General features: G+C 26.5%; 3 protein-coding genes across 4 annotated transcripts; all 3 read right to left on the bottom strand.

Moving 5' to 3' along the window:
- Positions 1-2,848: 2,848 nt before the first annotated feature.
- On the bottom strand, positions 2,849-4,316 carry LOC110626927 (glutelin type-A 1). The gene is made up of 3 exons (XM_021773120.2): positions 4,057-4,316; positions 3,134-3,833; positions 2,849-3,044 (listed from the first exon to the last, which is right to left on the bottom strand). Exons 1-3 carry the CDS (start codon positions 4,256-4,258, stop codon positions 2,918-2,920), a joined length of 1,029 nt encoding a protein of 342 aa, XP_021628812.1. The 5' UTR covers positions 4,259-4,316; the 3' UTR covers positions 2,849-2,917.
- A 3,013-nt stretch (positions 4,317-7,329) lies between these two features.
- LOC110625759 (11S globulin seed storage protein Ana o 2.0101) lies at positions 7,330-8,972 on the bottom strand. Its single transcript, XM_021771383.2, has 3 exons — positions 8,700-8,972; positions 7,712-8,432; positions 7,330-7,612 (listed from the first exon to the last, which is right to left on the bottom strand). The coding sequence occupies exons 1-3, from the start codon at positions 8,899-8,901 to the stop codon at positions 7,459-7,461; spliced, it is 1,077 nt and encodes a 358-aa protein (XP_021627075.1). The 5' UTR covers positions 8,902-8,972; the 3' UTR covers positions 7,330-7,458.
- Positions 8,973-14,514: 5,542 nt separating this feature from the next.
- Positions 14,515-18,977, bottom strand: LOC110625868 (UDP-galactose/UDP-glucose transporter 5B). Of its 2 annotated transcripts, none has more exons than XM_021771550.2 (12): positions 18,715-18,977; positions 18,489-18,632; positions 17,897-18,010; positions 17,643-17,735; positions 17,389-17,454; positions 16,974-17,072; positions 16,738-16,817; positions 16,145-16,257; positions 15,557-15,645; positions 15,257-15,343; positions 15,084-15,152; positions 14,515-15,003 (listed from the first exon to the last, which is right to left on the bottom strand). In XM_021771550.2, the coding sequence occupies exons 2-12, from the start codon at positions 18,594-18,596 to the stop codon at positions 14,899-14,901; spliced, it is 1,023 nt and encodes a 340-aa protein (XP_021627242.1). In that variant the 5' UTR covers positions 18,597-18,632; positions 18,715-18,977; the 3' UTR covers positions 14,515-14,898. The 2 variants fall into 2 exon arrangements, with proteins under 2 accessions (XP_021627242.1, XP_021627243.1); XM_021771551.2 differs by having other exon boundaries at positions 18,720-18,977.
- Positions 18,978-20,427: the final 1,450 nt, after the last annotated feature.

Raw genomic sequence — 20,427 nt, 5'->3', positions numbered from 1 at the left:
TATAGATAAATTAATAAAGTATTTATTTCAAAATTTTGATAAATTGATTAGTTATAAAAATTTTAAAATATTTATTTTAAATATTTATTATTATAAATAATAAATAATAATTATTTTATAATGATAAATATATTATAATAATTTTAAATAATTATAAATTTAAAATTTAAATACAAATAAAAATTTAATACTATAATAAATTGTTATTAACAAATGAAATTATAATTGTATCCGAGTTGGTCTCCCCATTTTATAGCACAACAAAAAATGTATAGTTAAGTGCAATAGTGTTTAGAAGAATTGTATCAGTGAAATTATTCAATAATTTTTTTATACCTTTATTATTTTTTTATTATTTAAAAATATTATCATGCTCATTAATAATTCAATAATTTAATATCTAATATTATTAGGACTTTATTTGTTGTTTCTGTAACATTTAGAATTAATTTTCTCTATTATTATATTATCATTAAATTTTAAATAACTGTTTTATTGACAAATTTATAATAAAATTGATTTAATTTAATTTATTATTTCTATTAATAGTATGAGATGATTATGTAAAAATAATTAATAATAAATTAGATTTTAAAAATAAATATGAAAATAATATTAATTAATTTATACTAATTATTTTTTATTATAATATTTTCTTTGAGTAAAATTATTGTAATATTGTAAGTAAATTAATCTCATACTTATTATAATAATGATAATAAATTGAATTTGAATTTGAATAAATTTTAATTATAAATATATATATCTGATCTATATGGAACTAATTATTTATAAATATATAATTAAATTTAAATGGTAAAATGGATAATAATTTTATTATTTAAATTAACTTAAAATTAATAAAATTTAACTTTTATATATATTTAAATTTACAAGTGGATTATAATTTTATATTGAATTTAAATTTTATTATTTAAATTAATTTACAATTAAAAAAATTTAAATTTTGAGTTATACATAAATAGTAAAAAGATAAATTTATGGCACATTTAAATAGTAAATATATTAAAAAAATAAAAGGTGATAATATATAATTATTAAATAATAATAAATATATATACATATATATAATTCATGAGTATAAAATCATACAAACATGTCTTGCTCTTAATAAATCAAAAGACATAATTATTAATTTTAGCATAAATTAGAAATTAAAATATACTTTATATTTACAAATATTTTAGTTATTTTAAAATAATTAATAGAAGTTAGACAAAGAAATTTTTAATTTGAAAAATTAAAATATAAAAATTAAACTATAAAATTAATATTTAATTTATAATAATTATAATTGGGATTTCTATTGTCAGTAGGAAATGGAGCAAAGAATAATCCTTATCTATCGTAAGGAAAAATTGTCAAATCACCACCTGTATGTATGCTTTTTTTAACCTAACTTTCATAAAATATTCTCTTTTTTAGTTATATTTTTTAAAATAATAATTTATTTATTAATTTTTTGATAAACTCCTATTTAATATAAAAGTGACATTTATTAATTTTAAAATAATTTAATAAAATAAATTATGAGTTCTATTTTTTAAAATCTATATTAAAGTAGAAATAAATCTATTTTGGGTAATGAAAGGTATAAATTTCTATCAAAGCTACAATTCTTCAATAAGCATATAAATACATCATTGGAACAAATAATAATAGTGGAAAAATATATTGGAAATTTTAATTTAGTCCATGAAATAATTTATTTTTAATTTTAAGAGATATTAGAATATTTTTATTATTTTTTTAAAAATATATTAATTAATATTTCTTTAATTTTAACGGTTAAATATTTAATAAAAAATCACGATATACAGTACTGAGCTAAGTAAAATGCAAGACATATTAGTTTAATTTAAAAGCAAAACAGATAAGAACGGAGAATAAAATTAGGTTTGATAAAAATATTTATAGAGAGAGATATAAGTAATTTAACTAACATAATTCAGGATAAATCTGCTAAGGACAAAATTAATGTAAATTATTAAATGTGGTAAAGTTTTGAGTTTTTTTTTTTAAATATTAAAGAGATTAAATAATAAAATATTTAATAAATAAAATTAATGTAAGATTTTTTAAATTTTAAAGACATTTTATTTTATTTTTTAAAATTTGAAAAATTAAATTAATAATTTTTTTGTTATAAAAACTCAATAGTAAATTTTTATAATAATAAAAAATATATTTTATAAATTAATGAAATAAATATTTATTAAAAAATAAAGTAATTTGATTAATAGAGATAAAATCTTAAAATTTTTAATGATAATATAATAAAAATTGTAATAATAATAATAATTTAATAGTATATATTTGTAGTTTTATATTTTTTGTTTTTTAATTCAAAAAACGTTTTCTAAGTAAAAACAAATAAAAACTTACATTAACCAATCTGAAAATTTTACAAAGAAAATAAAAACACTAAAATAATTGTTTCTTATATTTTTTTTATATTGGAAATTGAAAAATACTGTTCTTCAAACGTAAATTCTTTTAATAATCATATTTATATATTTAAGTTTGTATAAATTTTTTTGTTTTAAAATTAATATAAAATACATGAATGTTCTCTTTATTTTAAATTGATATAAAAATTAAATAAAAAATATTATAAAAAATAAAATATTTTCTACCTGATAATTTGAATATATTTTTTAATTTTTTTTCAATTGAAAATAATTTTTAATATTATTTGAAATAACACCTTTTCTCCATTTTTGATAAGATAAAAATTGTAACTAACCCTTAGGTTCTGTTTTAGCATTTTCTATTCTACTCGTCTTGTAGTCATTATGGCCGCAAAAGTGAGATCCTAGTTTATTGAAACCAAAAAACTGCAAGAGCTTAATAACAAGCTAGCTAATGATTATCAGTTACTGGGAAGAAAATTTCATCAAGAGGTTCTCTTTGACCGGAAAAGCTTCTCAACTTCAGGAGAGAACTTGAAAGATGCTTCAAGCACTTCAGGTGATAAAGCCTTCCACAAAGAAGTCATACCAGCCAAATGGGTGGATATAGGGCTGCAAAAGAAAAAAAATCAACAATGGTGAGTTCTAAAACAAATTCAGCCATTGAAGTGGAAGAACACATCAAGAACCCAGAAACTCACCTGGGAGTAGTGATGATTGAGAAGCAATCCATTCCATCAGGACCACAAATCTTTGAAACAACATAGAACCTTGGAACAATAAAAAGATTTCCAGCCTTAACTCTGGTGTCCAAGACTCTCCGGCCATCAGAGCCGACAACCTGAACACGACCACTTCCTCTGACAATGTAAGTCACCTGCAGAGCAGAGCACATAGCACCCCCATCCAATCTCACATGATCAGCTCCAAGGCCAACCTCAGCAACCAATGGAAGGTTCTTGGTATTCAAGACCACAACCCTTCCGCCATTCTTAATGTCGACATCTAATGGAGCTTCTTCGCAGTTATAAACCAAGCCACTACGGCTCTCCTTCTTGGGTTCAGGCATCTTACATGATGCAGAAAGCTTAACAATGCCTATGCCTGTTTGGGTTCCAACAAGGGTATTCACTGTTTTTTCATCCACATCCCATGCTCGGCTCACAAATTCAGGAGAGAAGCCAGTGAAAATTCCATTGGAACCAGTTAAAAAGAAATCAGTAAATTCACCAGCTTTGTGGCCTTTTGATGTATCGCCCAATAACAGCACAACCAACTCAGTATACTGTTTATTGAACCACCATGTCACAGCACCAAAAGGAAGAGCTATTGCATCACCCTTCTTGATTGGCACAACCTTTTCTTCTTTCTCAGGCAGGACAATTCCGGCGACACCATTTCCTGATAAAAATTTTTTAAAAAAAGTAATTCAGATTTGCAGTAAACCACTCTGTAACATTAAATCAAACAAGTTAGCTACGACTATCATTGATTCATCCAGTCGTAGAACCAAATTAAAGAGAACACATTTAGAAGCAAGATCCGAGTAAGAAAAACCAATCAATCAATAATGAAAACAAAAAGAGAAAACCCAGATAACAAAAATTGAAACAAAAAGGGCTACCTTGAAGAACATAAGCAACCTTTGCAGAATCAGAGTAACAAGGAAGAGCAAAGCCATCCTTCTCAAGGGAAAGCTTGGCTGCACCGATGTTCCCTTCCCGCAGCATTGCCAACTCAGAGGGGCACCAGACGAAGTATGAGCCACCATCTCCTGCGAAATCCATCTTGGCCAATCTTGGGGACAAATCAATATCGATCTTCATACTGATAACGCTGAAGAAATGAGAGTAATGGAAAACTTGCTGATATGAAATAGCATGGAGGGACCCACCTAACAGAATGGACCAGTATTTATAGGATAAAAAATGTAAGCTGATAAGAATATAAAACAGAAAGAAAATCATTATCAGATATTTTCTACTGGATGGGAGGAAACCTGATTTTTCTTTTTTTTTTTTTTTAAAGAAATAAGAATTAAAATATACTCCATATTTAAAAATATATTATACTTATCGAATTGATTAAAAAATTTAAATATTTATGTGTATTGATATTTTAATTTGAATTTTTTAATTTTAATTTAATTAATTTAATTTATACAACAATTTAATAGTATAAGTATTATACATGTATTATTATTATTATAAATCAATAATCAAATAATTAAAAAATCTAATATTTATATTATTTTATATTTTAATTTAAACATTTTAATTTTAATTTAATTTATTTAATTGAATGTAATTTTAATTAATTTTTAAAAATAAAAAATTAAATATAATATTTATTATTTTTAAATATAAACTAATTTTATATATAAAAATAATATTAACTTATTCTTAATTATAATTAAATAATATATTTAATTATAAAAATAATAGTAATCTAACTATTAAATATATAAATCAATAGTTTTAACAGTAAATAAATCTTATTTTATATTAATAATTATAAAAATTTTATAATAAATATATTATTTTTAATTATTTTATATATATTGTCATTTTAAATTAAGTAATATATTTATTATAAAATATTTATAATAATTATTATAAAATAAAATTTATTTTAAACTATATATTTAATAATTAAATTATTTATCCATACTTTAACTGAAAAAATATCAAATGATCTACTGTGTTTTTGTGTATATATATATATATATGCTTTCTTTAAACCTAACGTCCATAATATAATTGATTTATTAATTTTTTAATGAATTTATATTTAATATATAAAATAAAAATGATTAATTTTATATAATTATTAAATTTTCACGGAGCATATAAATTAATGCTATATTAACAAATGCAAATTTTCAATAGGTGGATAAACTACAGTGTAGGAAAAAATAATAATGGTGGAAAATTTTTTCAAAAATTTTTTTTTACTATTTAATTTTTATAATATAAAAAAATTATTAAATCATTTCTTAATTTTAAAAAATATAAATACATTAAAATTCAATCATTAAATGTTTTATTATTTAAATTATATATAAATAATAAAAAGTAAATTTATGGTATAAATTATTGAAATACTACATTTAAATATTAAATATATTAGAAAATAAAAGGTGATAATATAAACAGAATTATATGATATTACAGTTCTCGTTTAAATAAAAAAATAGATAAATATTAGGAAATCCTTGTTGCGATTTTAATAGAAAATTGGCCAACGCGCATCATGATATATATGTTGAAATTTTTTGTAATAATTTTCACAAGATTATTTAGGTTTGTTTGTTTGATTGAAAATATTTTTTATATTTAAAATATTTAAAAAAATAATTAAAAAATATTTTTTATAAAAAATTTTAATTATTTTAAAGAAAATAATTTTTTCAATTAATTATTAATATTATCTTCTTAATATATTTTTATTTGTAGTGAAATTATTATGACTTCTGTCTTTTTCGCTTTTCATTTTAGCTGATTTTTATAATAGAAAAAGTTAAAGAGAAAAAAAATTTTAAACTTAAATTTAAATATACATTGTGTGGAGATTCTTGAATGAATTTTAATTTTGTTAATTTATTTTTAAATATAATATACTAAATTTAATAAATATGTGAGATTAATTTATAAAAATATTTATTTATAAATAATTATAATATTTAAAAATTAATTTATGGATGAATTATAATTAAAAAATTATTTTATTATAAAATAAAACTTCATAATTAAATTTCTAGATATATAAATTAAATTATATGTTTTATAAAATTTCAAAAATTACAGTGTAATACACTCTAATTAAAAATTATCTTTAATTAATTTTTAAATATTACATTAATATTTAATAGCAATATTAGGAGAAAAATCTCACTTTAATTATTAACGGACTGAATTCACGTGACTCTCTGTTTGTCACAAATTAAATTAAATTTTTATTCTAAATTATAGAATAATTTTTTGTAATTATCCCTAATAAATATAACTATTTTAGCCTAAAATTTATTAGAAACTTTTCTACGATACCTACTCAGAGTGTTAATTAAATTTAATTAAAGTTAAATTTTGATGTAATTTATAGTATTTCTATATTATTTTAAATCATTATATATATTTTAAGGGAAACGTAAATATACATAATTTATGCAATTATTATTTTCTTTTATAACATATTTGAAAAATTTTAAATAGATTTAAATAAAATTATAATTTTAATGGAATGAAATAAAATGATATGAATTATTAATTTCATAAATTTTGACATTTTAATGAAATTTTAAAGTTAATTTCAGTGAAATTTATAATAAAATTAATTAATTAATAATTTTAATTAATTAATCTATATATATGCATATGAAAAAAATTTAAAGAAAAAATAGATTAAATAAAAATTTTAAAACATATTGTTCAAATAAGAAAAGTTTCAAATTTATTATTTATTATATAATTTCAACCATAATTCTAAACTACCAATCAACGCTTTACACTTTTTTGTAAATACATTATTGTCCCATGGGATTTCTTTATTAAAATTCCTTAAAAAGATCCATTAGCCTGTGATGCTGCCTGGATTAGGAGTGAAATGCTTGATCACAATTTATTAGCCTATGGCCATAAAATTAGAGGCAGCAACAAGTTTAAAGTTACTTGAAAATTCTGAATTCAAGGACTTGGCTTGGAAGCTCCATTTTGTGCATGTTCTCAAGGTGGAGGTCTTGGAGACTCCACTTCTCAAGAAACTTTTTTGCATAGTTGGGAGGGGGAAGCAATCAAACATTAACTTCTGTTTTAGCTTCTTCTATTCTAAATATCTTGCCGTCGTTATGGCAGCAAAAGATTAGAGCACCAAACGTGCCAAAAGTGTATTGAAACCACCATTCGAAAACAGAATTTGGATATTTAGAGAAAAAATATATACACAGACGCAGCAGAAACATGAGAGAGCCTAATTTATTATTGAAACCACTAAACGGCAAGAGCTTAATGACAAGCTAGCTAATGATTCATTATTTCGGGGGTGGGAAGAAAATTTCATCAGATGTTCTCTTTGACCGGAAAAGCTTCTCAACTTCAGAAGAGACATTGAAAGATGCTTCAAGCACTTCAGGTGATAAAGCCTTCCACACAGAAGTCCTACCAGCCAAATGGGTGAATATTGGGCTGCAAAGGGGGAAAAAAAAAAAAAGACCAATGGTGAGTTCTAAAACAAATTCAGCAATTAAAATGGAAGAACACATCAATCAAGAAACAGCAACTCACTTGGGAGTGGTGATGATTGAGAACCAATCCATTCCATCAGGATCACAAATCTTTGAAACAACATAAAACCTTGGAACAATGAAGAGGTTTCCAGCCTTAACTGTAGTGTCCAAGACTCTACGTCCATCAACGCCGACAACCTGAACACGGCCACTTCCTCTGACGATGTAAGTCACCTGCAGAGCAGAGTCACAAGAAAACCCAGGAGAGCACATAGCACCACAATCCAATCTCACAAGATCAGCACCAAGGCCAACCTCCGCAACCAAAGGAAGGTTCTTGGTGTTCAAGACCACAACCCTTCCACCATTCTTAATGTCAACATCTAATGGAGCTTCTTCACAGTTGTAAACCAAGCCACTACGGGTCTCCTTCTTGGGTTCAGGCATCTTAGATGATGCAGGTAGCTTGACAATGCCTTTGCCTGTTTGGTTTCCAATAAGGGTACTCACTGTTTTTTCATCCACATCCCATGCTCGGCTCACGAATTCAGGAGAGAAGCCAGTGAAAATTCCACTGGAACCAGTCAAAAAGAAATCAGTAAATTCACCAGCTTTGTGGCCTTTTGATGTATCGCCCAATAACAGCACAACCAACTCAGTATCCTCTTTATTGAACCACCATGTCACAACACCGAAAGGAAGGGCTATGGCATCACCCTTCTTGATCGGTACGACCTTTTCTTCTTTCTCAGGCAGGACAATTCCGGCGACACCATTTCCTGACAAAAATTAAAATTAAATGATTCAGATTTGCAGAAAACCGCTCAGTAACATTAAATCAAACAAGTTAGCTACGACGATCATCGATTCATCCACTCGTAGAACCGAATTAAAGAGAATCCATTATCTTTGTTGATCTTACTTTAGAACCCATTTAGAAGCAAGATCTCAGTAAGAAAACCCAATCAATCAATAATGAAAACAAACGAGAAGACCCAGATAACAAAAATTGAAATCCCCAACAAGAAAAATACAAAAAAGGCTACCTTGAAGAACATAAGCGACCTTTGCAGAATCAGAGTAACGAGGAAGAGCAAAGCCATTCTTCTCAAGAGCAAGCTTGGCTGCACCAATGTTCCCTTCACGCAGCATTGCCAACTCAGAAGGGCACCAGGCGAAGTATGAGCCGCCATCTCCTCCGAACTCTTTCTTGGCCAATCTTGGAAACAAATCAATATCTGTCTTCATAATGATAACTGGAAAAGCAAGGAAGCTGAAGAAATGAGAGAGTAATGGATGATATGAAATAGCAGAGGAAAGACTGTATTTATAGGATTAAAAGGGTAAACTGATAAGAATACAAAACAGAAGGAAAATCTTTATCAGATATTTTCTAATGGATGAGTGGGAAAGGTGATGATTAATTAGGATGATTCACATTATCAAATATCTACCTGTTATTGTTTGAAAAGTATGATAATTAATGAATAATTAAAAATAAATAAAATAATTATAATATAATAAATAAATAGCATAGCGAGTGTAATTTATTTTAAAAAATATTTTTAGGTTCATAAAATGTATTAAAATTAACATATTCATCTGTAAAACTCAACATTTTAATTTATATATTTTTTACTCTGGCAAATTAAAAAATCTTTAATTTAATTGAATCAAAATATGAAAATAAATTATAGGACATAATTATTAATTTTAATATAAATCAAAAATTAAAATATAAATGTATTTTGATCATTTACTATAGAACAATAATTTCTTCTTATCTTTGTCTGAGCTGTTATTGCTATATATGTATATTTTAAAACAATTATATGATATTTCAGTTCTCATTTAAATTAAAAAAAGGAAAAATATAATAAATCATTGTTGTCATTTTAATAAGATGACCCATAAATTTTTGGTAATAATTTTTATAAGATTATTTATGTTAAAAAAATATTAGAATACCTTTATGAAATTTAAGCACCAATTATGGACAGAAGCAAGAGCAACTCTGATCATCAAATCCAAGTATACAACTTCAGAATATAATGATATTTTTCTCTATCCTTATTGTGGGCTCCATCCAGGAAAAAAAATTAAGATTTTAAATTATAAAAAAATTATTGTTTTTAATTTTTAAAAAGTAATATTAGATTTTTGTTATATTTTCGTTTAGCATCTAAATTATGATTTCGTTTTGTTTTCTCTTCGTTTAAAATCACATTTTTATAAAAAAGAAATTAAATAAATTTTTATAAAATTATTCATAATTTCATTTTTATATATAATAAAAAATTTTAAAATTTAAATTTTAAATTTTAAATTTTTTTTAATTCTAAACAAAAATTTTAAAAAAAAATCAGTTAAATTAAACTGTTAATAGGTTGCCATTGAATTTTTTTATTAAAAAATTTATAAACTTGACGTTATATTTTTTTTTATAATTTTTCACACGCTATTTTATGATTTAATTTTTTCACCTATATTATTTTGATATTGAACCGTATCATAAAATTTCTTAAACAGTCGTCCTCGCTCTCTCTTTATCGGATTTTCTACAAGTCGGAGAAGAATTTTATAAGAAATATACAAGTAATAAATTTAAATTTAAATAACATAGCAAACTACATAAAATTCTGAAATAAAACTAAGCTCAGATGTTGTTACTATTTTTTAGTCAATCCTATGAATATTGACGGAAGAATTCGGCACAACATAAAATCGTTGACATCTTGAAACTGTATGGTTATTCAAAAGATCGTTAAGTGACTTTTGGAATTCGTTGTTCCATTATATTTGTCCAAATTGGGCAGTTTGAACTTGATGGGGAAAGTTTCTACTACAATTTCTTTTGAAATAGAAACTTTCAGTCAACATCTTTCAGAGTATCGTTTGATTCATCTTTCTCGAACTCAGCCTTCCCTTTGGACCGACTCTTAATCATCTCTGAGTCATCGGGGTGTCAACGAAGACTTTCTCCATTCCCCTAGGAGGCGTAATTGATGCCTCCCTCCGAATCTTATACTATTTGAGAGTAGCCTGCAACTTTTGGATGTACTGGATCATTTGCTCGTTTTCAGATTATTGAGATTTGCTTCATTGACCATTGAGGATGTGTTTTGTTCACTGACAGGAGTGGAAGAAATGATAGCGCTCTCATTGTTAGTAATCTTAGCAACAATTTGAGAGAAAAAAGGAGAGAGATATCTTTTTCAGAGAAAAAGAATAAGAGGTTGGTTTTAATCCAAATGAACAGAAAAAGCTTTAATGGACATTCCCGACAACGGAACCAAATGATGTAACCGAAAAGAGAGTTGTGCTATAATTAGCTAAATGTGCAAGAAAGAAAACATGAGATAGTTGGCGTTTACGGTAGTCACTTTGATGCTCAAGTTAGTAAACTGGAGAATAGGCGAACGTAGAACTTGAAAGTAAGAGAATTACATACATTTGTCTCTATAATCGTTTTAACTCTTATACTATAAGAGAACGAAGTTAAATATAACAGTTCCTGATAATCCGACGATGATGTAGCTAACTGCTTAATAAGAGATCGATCAGCGATTTTGCGATTACCAACCTAATGGAAATATATTGAAATGTACCTATTGACAATAATTTTACTTCAAAACTCGATTTATCTATAGGATGATGAGTTTTGATGATGAACCGAGTATCACGATGTCTGAATCTTCCTTTTATTTTCAAAAGGATTTATCAATAACTCTATTTTATGGACAAATCGCAGTGTAAGAAATTATCTGTTTTTAACTAATTTTTATGGTAATCTCAGTTTATATTCATTCTTTTTATAATGTTTTTAATATTTTTATTTTTAAAATTTTTAAATTGCTTTAAATATTTAGTTATTAAATTTAAATTTAAACTTATTATTATTATTATTATTATTATTATTATTATTATTATTATTATTATTATTATTATTATTATTATTATTATTTTCTTCGTATATTTTTATTTTTAGGGAAATACTTTTGACTTCTGTATTTTTTTACTTTAATTGATTTTTATGATAAATAAAAACTAGTAGTAGAGCCGCTTTAAATTTTTATTAATTTAATATTATTACTTAATTTTTAAAGTATTTAATATATTTTAATTTTAAATCACTTAATTATTTGCATGATAATTTAATTAACTTTTATCGTTTAATTTTTTTCTTGCATTATTATTATTATTATTATTATTATTATTATTATTATTATTATTATTATTATTATTATTATTATTATCTTTTAGTTTTAAAATGAGCTTTTTAATTTTAATTTTAATTCTTACATCATATTTAATAAAATATGATCTCATTATCAGAAAAATATAGTAAATATAACTATTATTGCTCAATTTTTAATAGAAACTTTTATACACTTTTTATAATACCTGTTTAGAGTATTAACTTATTAAATATGCAAATTTAGTTTTTAATTCACCATAACTAAATTTAATTTGTGTTAAATTTTGATGTAATTTATAATATTTTTAATTTATTTTAAATTATATACAACTATTATTTTATTTTATAATTAGATTTTAAGGAAATAATACAATTTATAAATGAAATCTAATAAATTAAAATAAAATTATAATTTAATGAAATTAATAAAATAATATAAAATATTAATTTGATTAATTTTGAAATTCTATTGAAATTTCAAAGTCAGTTTCAATAAAATTTATATATTTAACTAAAAGGTAATACAGTCTATTTCGAAACAAACACCTGTTATCATTACGAAATAGATTTACGTGATAAAAATTAATTGAATAGGAAATACAGTCTATTTCAGAAGAAAGAAAATTCAAAAACCATAACAATTGGTGCGATGTCAAGATTCACACTTTTCTTATGGGTGAGTCTCGGCACAAGATTATCGTTAACAGATATAATCCAATATATAACTATTATAAATATAATTGTAAAATTATTAATTTACCTCTTGCAGTATAAAAGGAGAAAAATCGCAGTAAAAGTATGATATTCTCTAACACTGACACTCTAAATAATTCTTTGTATTTCTATACTCATGGATACTAACTTAAGCGTCAGAATAATTGTTATGTACACCCATTACCACCTCACATATATTAACTTAAGTGTCAGAATAATTATCATGAGTATCAACTACTATCTTACATTTTTTTCTTTACAGGTTCTAACTAATCACAACACAGTCTCATTTCAACTACATCATCAAACTAATCTAATCTCAGTAACATCAATAATTTGTATGATTAATTTGTATTAAAAAATAATTTTAATTGAATAATATAATTAATTTTAATTAAGAGTAAATTATATTCATACGAGTGAATTATCTTTCTTTGTTAAAGTCCAGTTTCAATTTTTCAAACTTGTATCATTGGTGCTCCTTCTAATACAACCAAATACATCCCAATCCACATACTTGAAGCTCCATATATAAGCTAAAGTCGCCTCCTTAACTCTTACATTGTTTTAAATTTTGGTGCTAGTTTTGAAATTAGTAAACTTTTATAACTAGATTAGGACCTTTAAAATCAATTGTCAAAACCCTATACATATCATTAAGAACACAAATTTGTCCCTTGTAATTTATTAAATTGGTGCAAGGAGAAGAATCCACATCGATTTCCGCCCATTCTTCATATCCACGTCTACAGCAGGCTAATCTTTTATCATCTCCAAAGATTTATAACGTCAATATTTGCAAATGTAATTTTTCTATCTCATTCCTAACAAATTGTTTACAATAAAAAGTTTGAATGAGCAAGTTAATTTGATTCAGACTAATGGACAAGAATGAATTATGAACTGATGAACTATGAACGTGCAAGTTAATTTGAATTATGATCACAAACATAATTGAGAAATGATGAATTCACAAAATTCAAATACAAATACACAATAAAAAAAACACAATTGAGAATTGATGCAATAACCTAATATACAAAACATTATTATCACATCAATGGTTTCTATTTAGTATTATCACATAAATTATGAACACTTACATTTATAGTAGGTGAGTTGTGAGCACTGTGGTGACCATGCAGCAAAGATGACTATTAGGACTGGCTGGCCAACTAGGTTCTGGTATGTGAAAGAGAAGCAGATGGCGATGGTGGCGGCGACAACAACAAGAAGCATTGAGGAGCTCAAACAGCAAAAAAGGGACAACGACAAACCAAGAAACCAGCAAAACGAACTTCTCAGTCCTCTCAGGGAGTAATTGCCGACGACGTGAGGAAAGAAACGAGAGAATGATTGAGCAAGAGGCTGGGATGTGGAGATTCCCAAATTGAGATTTAGGGATAAGCGAGCATGACCGTGTGAGAGGTGAAGGGAGATTTCATATTTGAGAGATGAGAACGAGAAGGGAAATTTCAGATTTGGAAGATGAGAACCGATGCATACAGAGGTTATTTGTGTATTCCATAAAACGAACGTAGTATTATAACCCATTCGGTTTAACAAAAATTTTTTTGATTGATATCGAACCAAAATGAAATTATCAATTTTTTAAAATAATTCAAATCAAACCAAATAAAAAAAATAAAATCAAATTGCACTCCCAGGTTTAGTCTGATGGTAAGTGCATCCGGTTAAACCTGATAGATCTCAAGTTCGAATCCCCATCCCCCATTTCAAAAAAAAAAAAAAAAAATCAAATTGAATTTTTAAATTTAATTGATTATTTCAATTTAAATTGAATATTACTCACCTCTTACTCTAATATTTATTTTTTATCTTTTAGTCAGAAGAGAGAGAATGAAGATAACCTTCTTTATTATAGGGTGAAATATTATCATAATTCAACTACCAATCAAAGAGGGGCAAAATAACCCTAAACACATTAGTAAGCCAAAGATAGAAAATTTCTGTAAATGACCCACAAAACAAAACATGAAAACCCAAAATTTGGTAAATTCCAGTAATACATTTTTATAATTCCTGTATACAGAATTTAAAAAAAAAAAAAATCTTGTGAATTTAGTCTATCTATAAATTATCGTCCCTACATAAAAATGGGATTTCTTAAACTTTCCTTTTCAAAAACTATCAACTACATAGCAACTATTTTGAGAAAGATCCATACGCCTGTGATGCTATCTAGATTAGGAGTGAAATGCTTGATCACAATCTCTACAAAACATGCAGCCTCAAACCTGTAACAATAGCTGCCTACCACCATAAAATTAGAGGCAGCAACAAGTTGAAAAAGTTACTTGAAAATTCTGAATTCAAGGAGTTGGCTTGGAAGCTCCATTCTGAGTATGTTCTGATGGAGGTTTTAGAGACCCACTTTTCAGGAAATTTTTCGCATACAAAGAACCAAAGACAATAACCTGACACATAGGATAAAATGAGTATTTCTGGGATTAAAATGAAAAATAAAATGGAAAGAAGGATTGAGAATGAGGCTTACAGCTCCAATCCATTGTTCCCAGCTAAGAGGATGCGCAAACCACACGCATGACAGCATGATGCTCACCAACTTCAATTATAAAAGGACATGATAAAAATACCATTTGTTAGAAGCATAGTTGGGAGGGGGAAGGAATAAAACATTAGGTTCCGTCTTAGCATTTTCTATTCTACCTGTCTTGTCGTCATTATGGCAGCAAAAGTGAGAGCACCAAATGTGCGTATCGTGTAAGAGATAAAGAATTGGCTAGCAGTTGCTACCTGCAATGAACGATATTAATTCTCAGAATTCGGCTGTAATTTTCTTATATTTCAAAGACAAGGAATGGGAGGCTGTTAGCAAATAAGACACAGCTAACAACAAAAAAATAAAAGAGAGGGAGGAGAACCTGACAACCTGTAGACAAAAATTACAAACAAGGGGGAGGAGGGGTATATTACAGAACTAGAAGAGACTAAGCAAAGACTACTCACAGTAGAAAGCAGAGCAATGTCGAATAAACAATCTTTATGGCGATAAACAAAGTCTATGGCTAGAAGTAGATGCCCTTGCATTACAAGTCCTACATATAAAACAAAAGTTAACACATGCAGTTGCCGACAAAAAAATGCAGCACCGGAAACTGATAGTTGAGAGTAATATAAATGTCAGATTGCGCATGAACCATGAAGAAATTAGAACTGTATACCTGAAACATAATATTACTAGAGATGCCAACTTATCAAAATTGTTTGAAAAGACTGGAGGGAAGGATAAAGGCCCATCAACAGTTGAGTGTAAATGACTTGACTGAATATTATACAGTGAAAGGAAATAGGCCCATCAACGACATTAAACTAGCCAATCCAAACAATTAAAAGTATTTGAGCACTTATATAATTGAACCTAATTGGAGAAGAAAACAGAATGAAAGGCTTATATGGAAACCAACTCCCCAATAACAAACACGTGCAAATTAATCATAATTCTACATATCAACACAACACAGGTACCATACAAAATATTCTAATGATTTATTCACTTCAGAGAGGGAGAGAACAGGCATAAAAGAAAAAACGCACCTGTGAAACTGAGAGCACATGAACATAATGTAGTGTAGAAAATTTGGTTGTGTATTTCCATATCATAACCTTTAAATAGCTTATCTTGGAATGTGCTAGTAAAGCCATCAAACCTGTTAAACACATAGAAGCCTATTAAAATATAGGACAAGCACCATGGGAAGCTTTACCCAAAATCCTTCTCTTGGAAAAACCAAGCCTCTCAATGCTATTCAGTGCAAAACAATGAAAATAATTCAGTCAAACAGGTAGAAGAATTTTAAGAAAATTTTGCATGTAGTATTGAAATAAGGGATCAACTATCCACTTTATAATGGTACAATCTAACAAATAGGATATGAAGCCTAGGACATGCCTCTCAGTAGGAATACTTGATTTAACAGATAACCAAGCATCAGGGTGACACCCCAAACAGCAAGTGAAATTCAGTATGTTTTTTATCAACAGTGAATGGAACTCACTGAGCATCAGGGTGACAACCCAAACCTGGAAACCATTTTCATATCATTTTTGTTTGTGACAAAAAAATAAGAAACACAAGTGAATTCAGTAAGCATCCTTATAATAAGAAGAAATGCATTTCAAATTTATACCCAAGATAACCAAGCATCAGGGTGACACCCCAAACAGTATTTTCCCGTCCTCTGCTGTACGGACTGATATCAGCCCCTGCCTACAAGTAAAAACAAAGGAAAACCAGATCAGAAAATCTACCCCTCCTTCCTCAAGTCTTTGATGGAATTTAAGGAAAAAATGGGTCTTAGTTTCTGTGGACAGTGATTAAGAGTAATAAAAATGGACAAGCTAAGAGAAGAACTTTAGTTATTACCGGAAATAAAATAAAAATTGAACAACCCAAAGTAACTAGAAAAGCGATCAAGTAGTCCATTCCCTTGTATCTCTTTTGCATAATGACAGTGCCCCAAATCTGCACAAACCATTCAAAATGACTGAATAAGGATTTACCAGTGAACTTAAAACAGAAGTAAGAAGTACACAAACAGAAGAAGCACTAAATTGAATATTCCTCAGGTTCCATTAATAAATCAATTCATGAGACCATGTTGTAATGGATTAGTGTTTTCATGCATGTGTGCTTGAAAGAGATAATGCTGGACCAAATTCATAATAAAAAAGATACCAATATCATAACAAGTGAAGCACAAAAAAAAATCTCATTCAAAGAATAAGAAATGACAGCATATCATAACAAATAATAGCTAACAACATAAAAGCCAACTTACCATAACAGGAATCATTTTGGCACATTTTGCAAGTGTCTGAACAGGAAAGCTGACATATTTGAGGGCCTGTGAACAAGCAATTGCCATCGTATGTATATTAACAGTATATGTGAATCATGATTCTGATACCTCAGCTTGCATTTGAATCAAAAGATTCAAAAAGAAAAACCTCATTTAGTATAAGTATAATAACATTGGCAAAATACAATTTCCAAAAACAAGAAGCAATCATAACCAATATTTTAAAACCATACCTCGTATTGGCAAGTCGTGGTTAATATGTTAGATACTGATATGAGGCAGTACTTGTAAACTGGAGCAACAGGGTTCAAGGCTTTTTTACTTGCCTAAAAAAAGAAAATAAGAAGTATAAAAATCCAGTTCAATCCATCTTGCTTCAATTCTAAATAGACTCTGCATTTTCCTGCTTTTCAGAATATACATCAAACTAAAGTGCAAAGTGCCCAATAAGAACCATGTAAAAATTCTACCAATGGTAGCTTCTTACCAATAGAACACCAGCTGAAACAGCAGAGGTTGAAATGCGGTTACAGAAAACAAGAAACAGTGAGTACTTGAAATACTCTTTGTTCTCCCCATACGGAATTCTCATTATCTTTTCCTGCATAAATTAGTTTGAATTGGACCCTTTTTCTTTTCACAATGAGAGATTCAACTATAACAATAAAACTTAGAAGTATGAAGATGATAATAATCGAAACAAAATCTGGGCATTCACAAAAATATTTGTAGAAGCTTCATAATTGGGAAAAAATAAATCCCGTTCTGTAATTTCCAAAACTGCCATTAAACACCGTTTAATTCTCCCATAAATGCACATGAATTGGAATTGAAATATTGAATAGCTAAGTAACTTCAATTGCCCTAAATTCCCACCAGCAAGGAAATTAATTCGCAGTATGGCGATCAAACGCCCAAATACTTTCCACAGCTAATTCAATGACATCCTTCGAAAAAATCCTTTTTTTAAAAAAAAAAAAAAAAAGAAGAAGAAATTTGATTATTGATTAAGATCATACAAACGCATACATATGTATTCCAAATAAAAATGCAGGTACAAGCACAGTGTGAAAAATTACCTGCAAAACACCATAGATCACTAGAGTGGTCATGATGCCTGACACAGCAAAAACCCCTTTCCATAGCTTGCTCTCTTTAACACCAGCTGATGATAACGAATCGGCCATTACCCCATTCACCAAAATAAAAACTTAAATCCACATCTATAAAATCAAAGTAAGAATTGTTAAAGTAAAACAGAAATAAACAAAAGAAAACAGGAGCAGAAGAGCAGAGAAACGGAACTGTACGGGCAGTGAAGAACAGTGAAAGTGAAGCCGGAGATTTGGGATCAGAGAGAGAAAGGAGGGATTGTGGATACGTGGAGGGAAAAGGAAGAGGAGCTTAGAAGTTGGATTGAGAGAACAGAAAGGAGTATGTACTGTCCTGTGGGTGTTCAGAGAGACAGAAAGAGATCGCCTGAGTCTCGTTTTCTCCGGCGACCTTTTCTCTGTTTTGTTTCGTTTAGACTTTGGAGTTTGGTGCTTTTTTCCTTCCTAGAAAAAAAAATTAAACATAAAGTGTTTTTTTATTTTTTACAACATGATTAAAATATATAATTTTATAATATTTACATTTTTATCGAATTAAAAAAATTATTATTTAATTTTTATATTATAAAAAATTTAATTTTCACCATTCAAAAATATATTTAAATATTTTTAATATTTAAAAAAAATTATTAATTACTTTTTTATTAATTTTAATAATTAAATATTATAAAAAAATTAATTAATAAATTTTTTAAAATTATAAAAATTAAATAATAAAATAATTAACCGTAAAATTTATTAAAATAATTAAATATCAAAAATATTTTAATTTATTTTTTAAAATTAAAAAATTAATTAATTTTTTTTTATAATATAAACCCTAAATAGTAATTTTTTAAAATTAAAGTTAACTGTTATTAAAAAAGTTAATTAACTATTTACAATTTGAAGTTTTTTTGCCATTTAATTTTTATATTACTTAGAATTTGTAACCTTAATTACTCATAGTTTTTTTTTAAAATAAAACTACTCAGAATTTGTAACCTTAACTATTTAAATAATTCTTCGACAAAAAAAAAACTATTTAAATAATTTAACTTTTGTTATTGAGAATAGAATAGATTGAATAATATTTTCATACTAAAAAGTAACTATATATATATGTAAGTACATTTAATTTATTTAAGTAATAAAAATGATTAATTAATTTTCACGAATATAATAGTTTTTTTATAATAATTTATTCAATTTTAAAAATAATAATAATAATTTATACAATTGCCACATCAGCCTATTTAGTGATGGTCGACACGTGCATTCTTGATGCAGCCATAGAAAAAGTTCAGCTGAGGGAGATTCAACGGTGGTGATTTCTGATAAGCAAGCTTGATACTAATTGAAAAATACAATTTTTTCACTTCATACTGACCTATTAATTAATGAATATTATTTATTATAGAATATTTTTATAATTATTCAGAATATTATTTATGATATTCAGTCCCTTAGTAAAGCTATGCACACATGTTTTTTCTCTTGGGCTGTAAGAACAAAGAATGAAGTAGCTCATGCCTCGTGCATTTGCTAAGAAGATTTTAACAGAAGAATTTTTTTTTTCCTTTTAATTCAGCTCGTCAAGCATTGTTTGTCTTGACTGAAATGTCCAAAGTCACTATCTTGTTTTTTTTTTTTATGCTTTTGACAAAAAAAAAAAAAGTTTTCAAACTCTGGAAAGTTTTTATTTGGCTTCATTTTCATCCCTTATTTCATATATATATATATATTCTTTGAAAAAGTTTAATTTCGCTGATTTTTTTTTTGTTTAAACTAATGTAAAATTTTATCTAATTTAGCTAAAAGTAAAATTTTTAAGCAAAATTTCTTAATTTTTAATTTAAATAAAAAGCTAGGAAACTCAATTTATTTATTTTTTTTAATTTTAGCATGAAATTTAAAAAATTCAATA

Source organism: Manihot esculenta, chromosome 11, assembly GCF_001659605.2.
Source record: "Manihot esculenta cultivar AM560-2 chromosome 11, M.esculenta_v8, whole genome shotgun sequence".
Lineage (NCBI taxonomy): Eukaryota > Viridiplantae > Streptophyta > Magnoliopsida > Malpighiales > Euphorbiaceae > Manihot > Manihot esculenta.
Note: the sequence above shows the minus strand (reverse complement) of the source record. Positions and strands in the feature narration are given on the sequence as shown.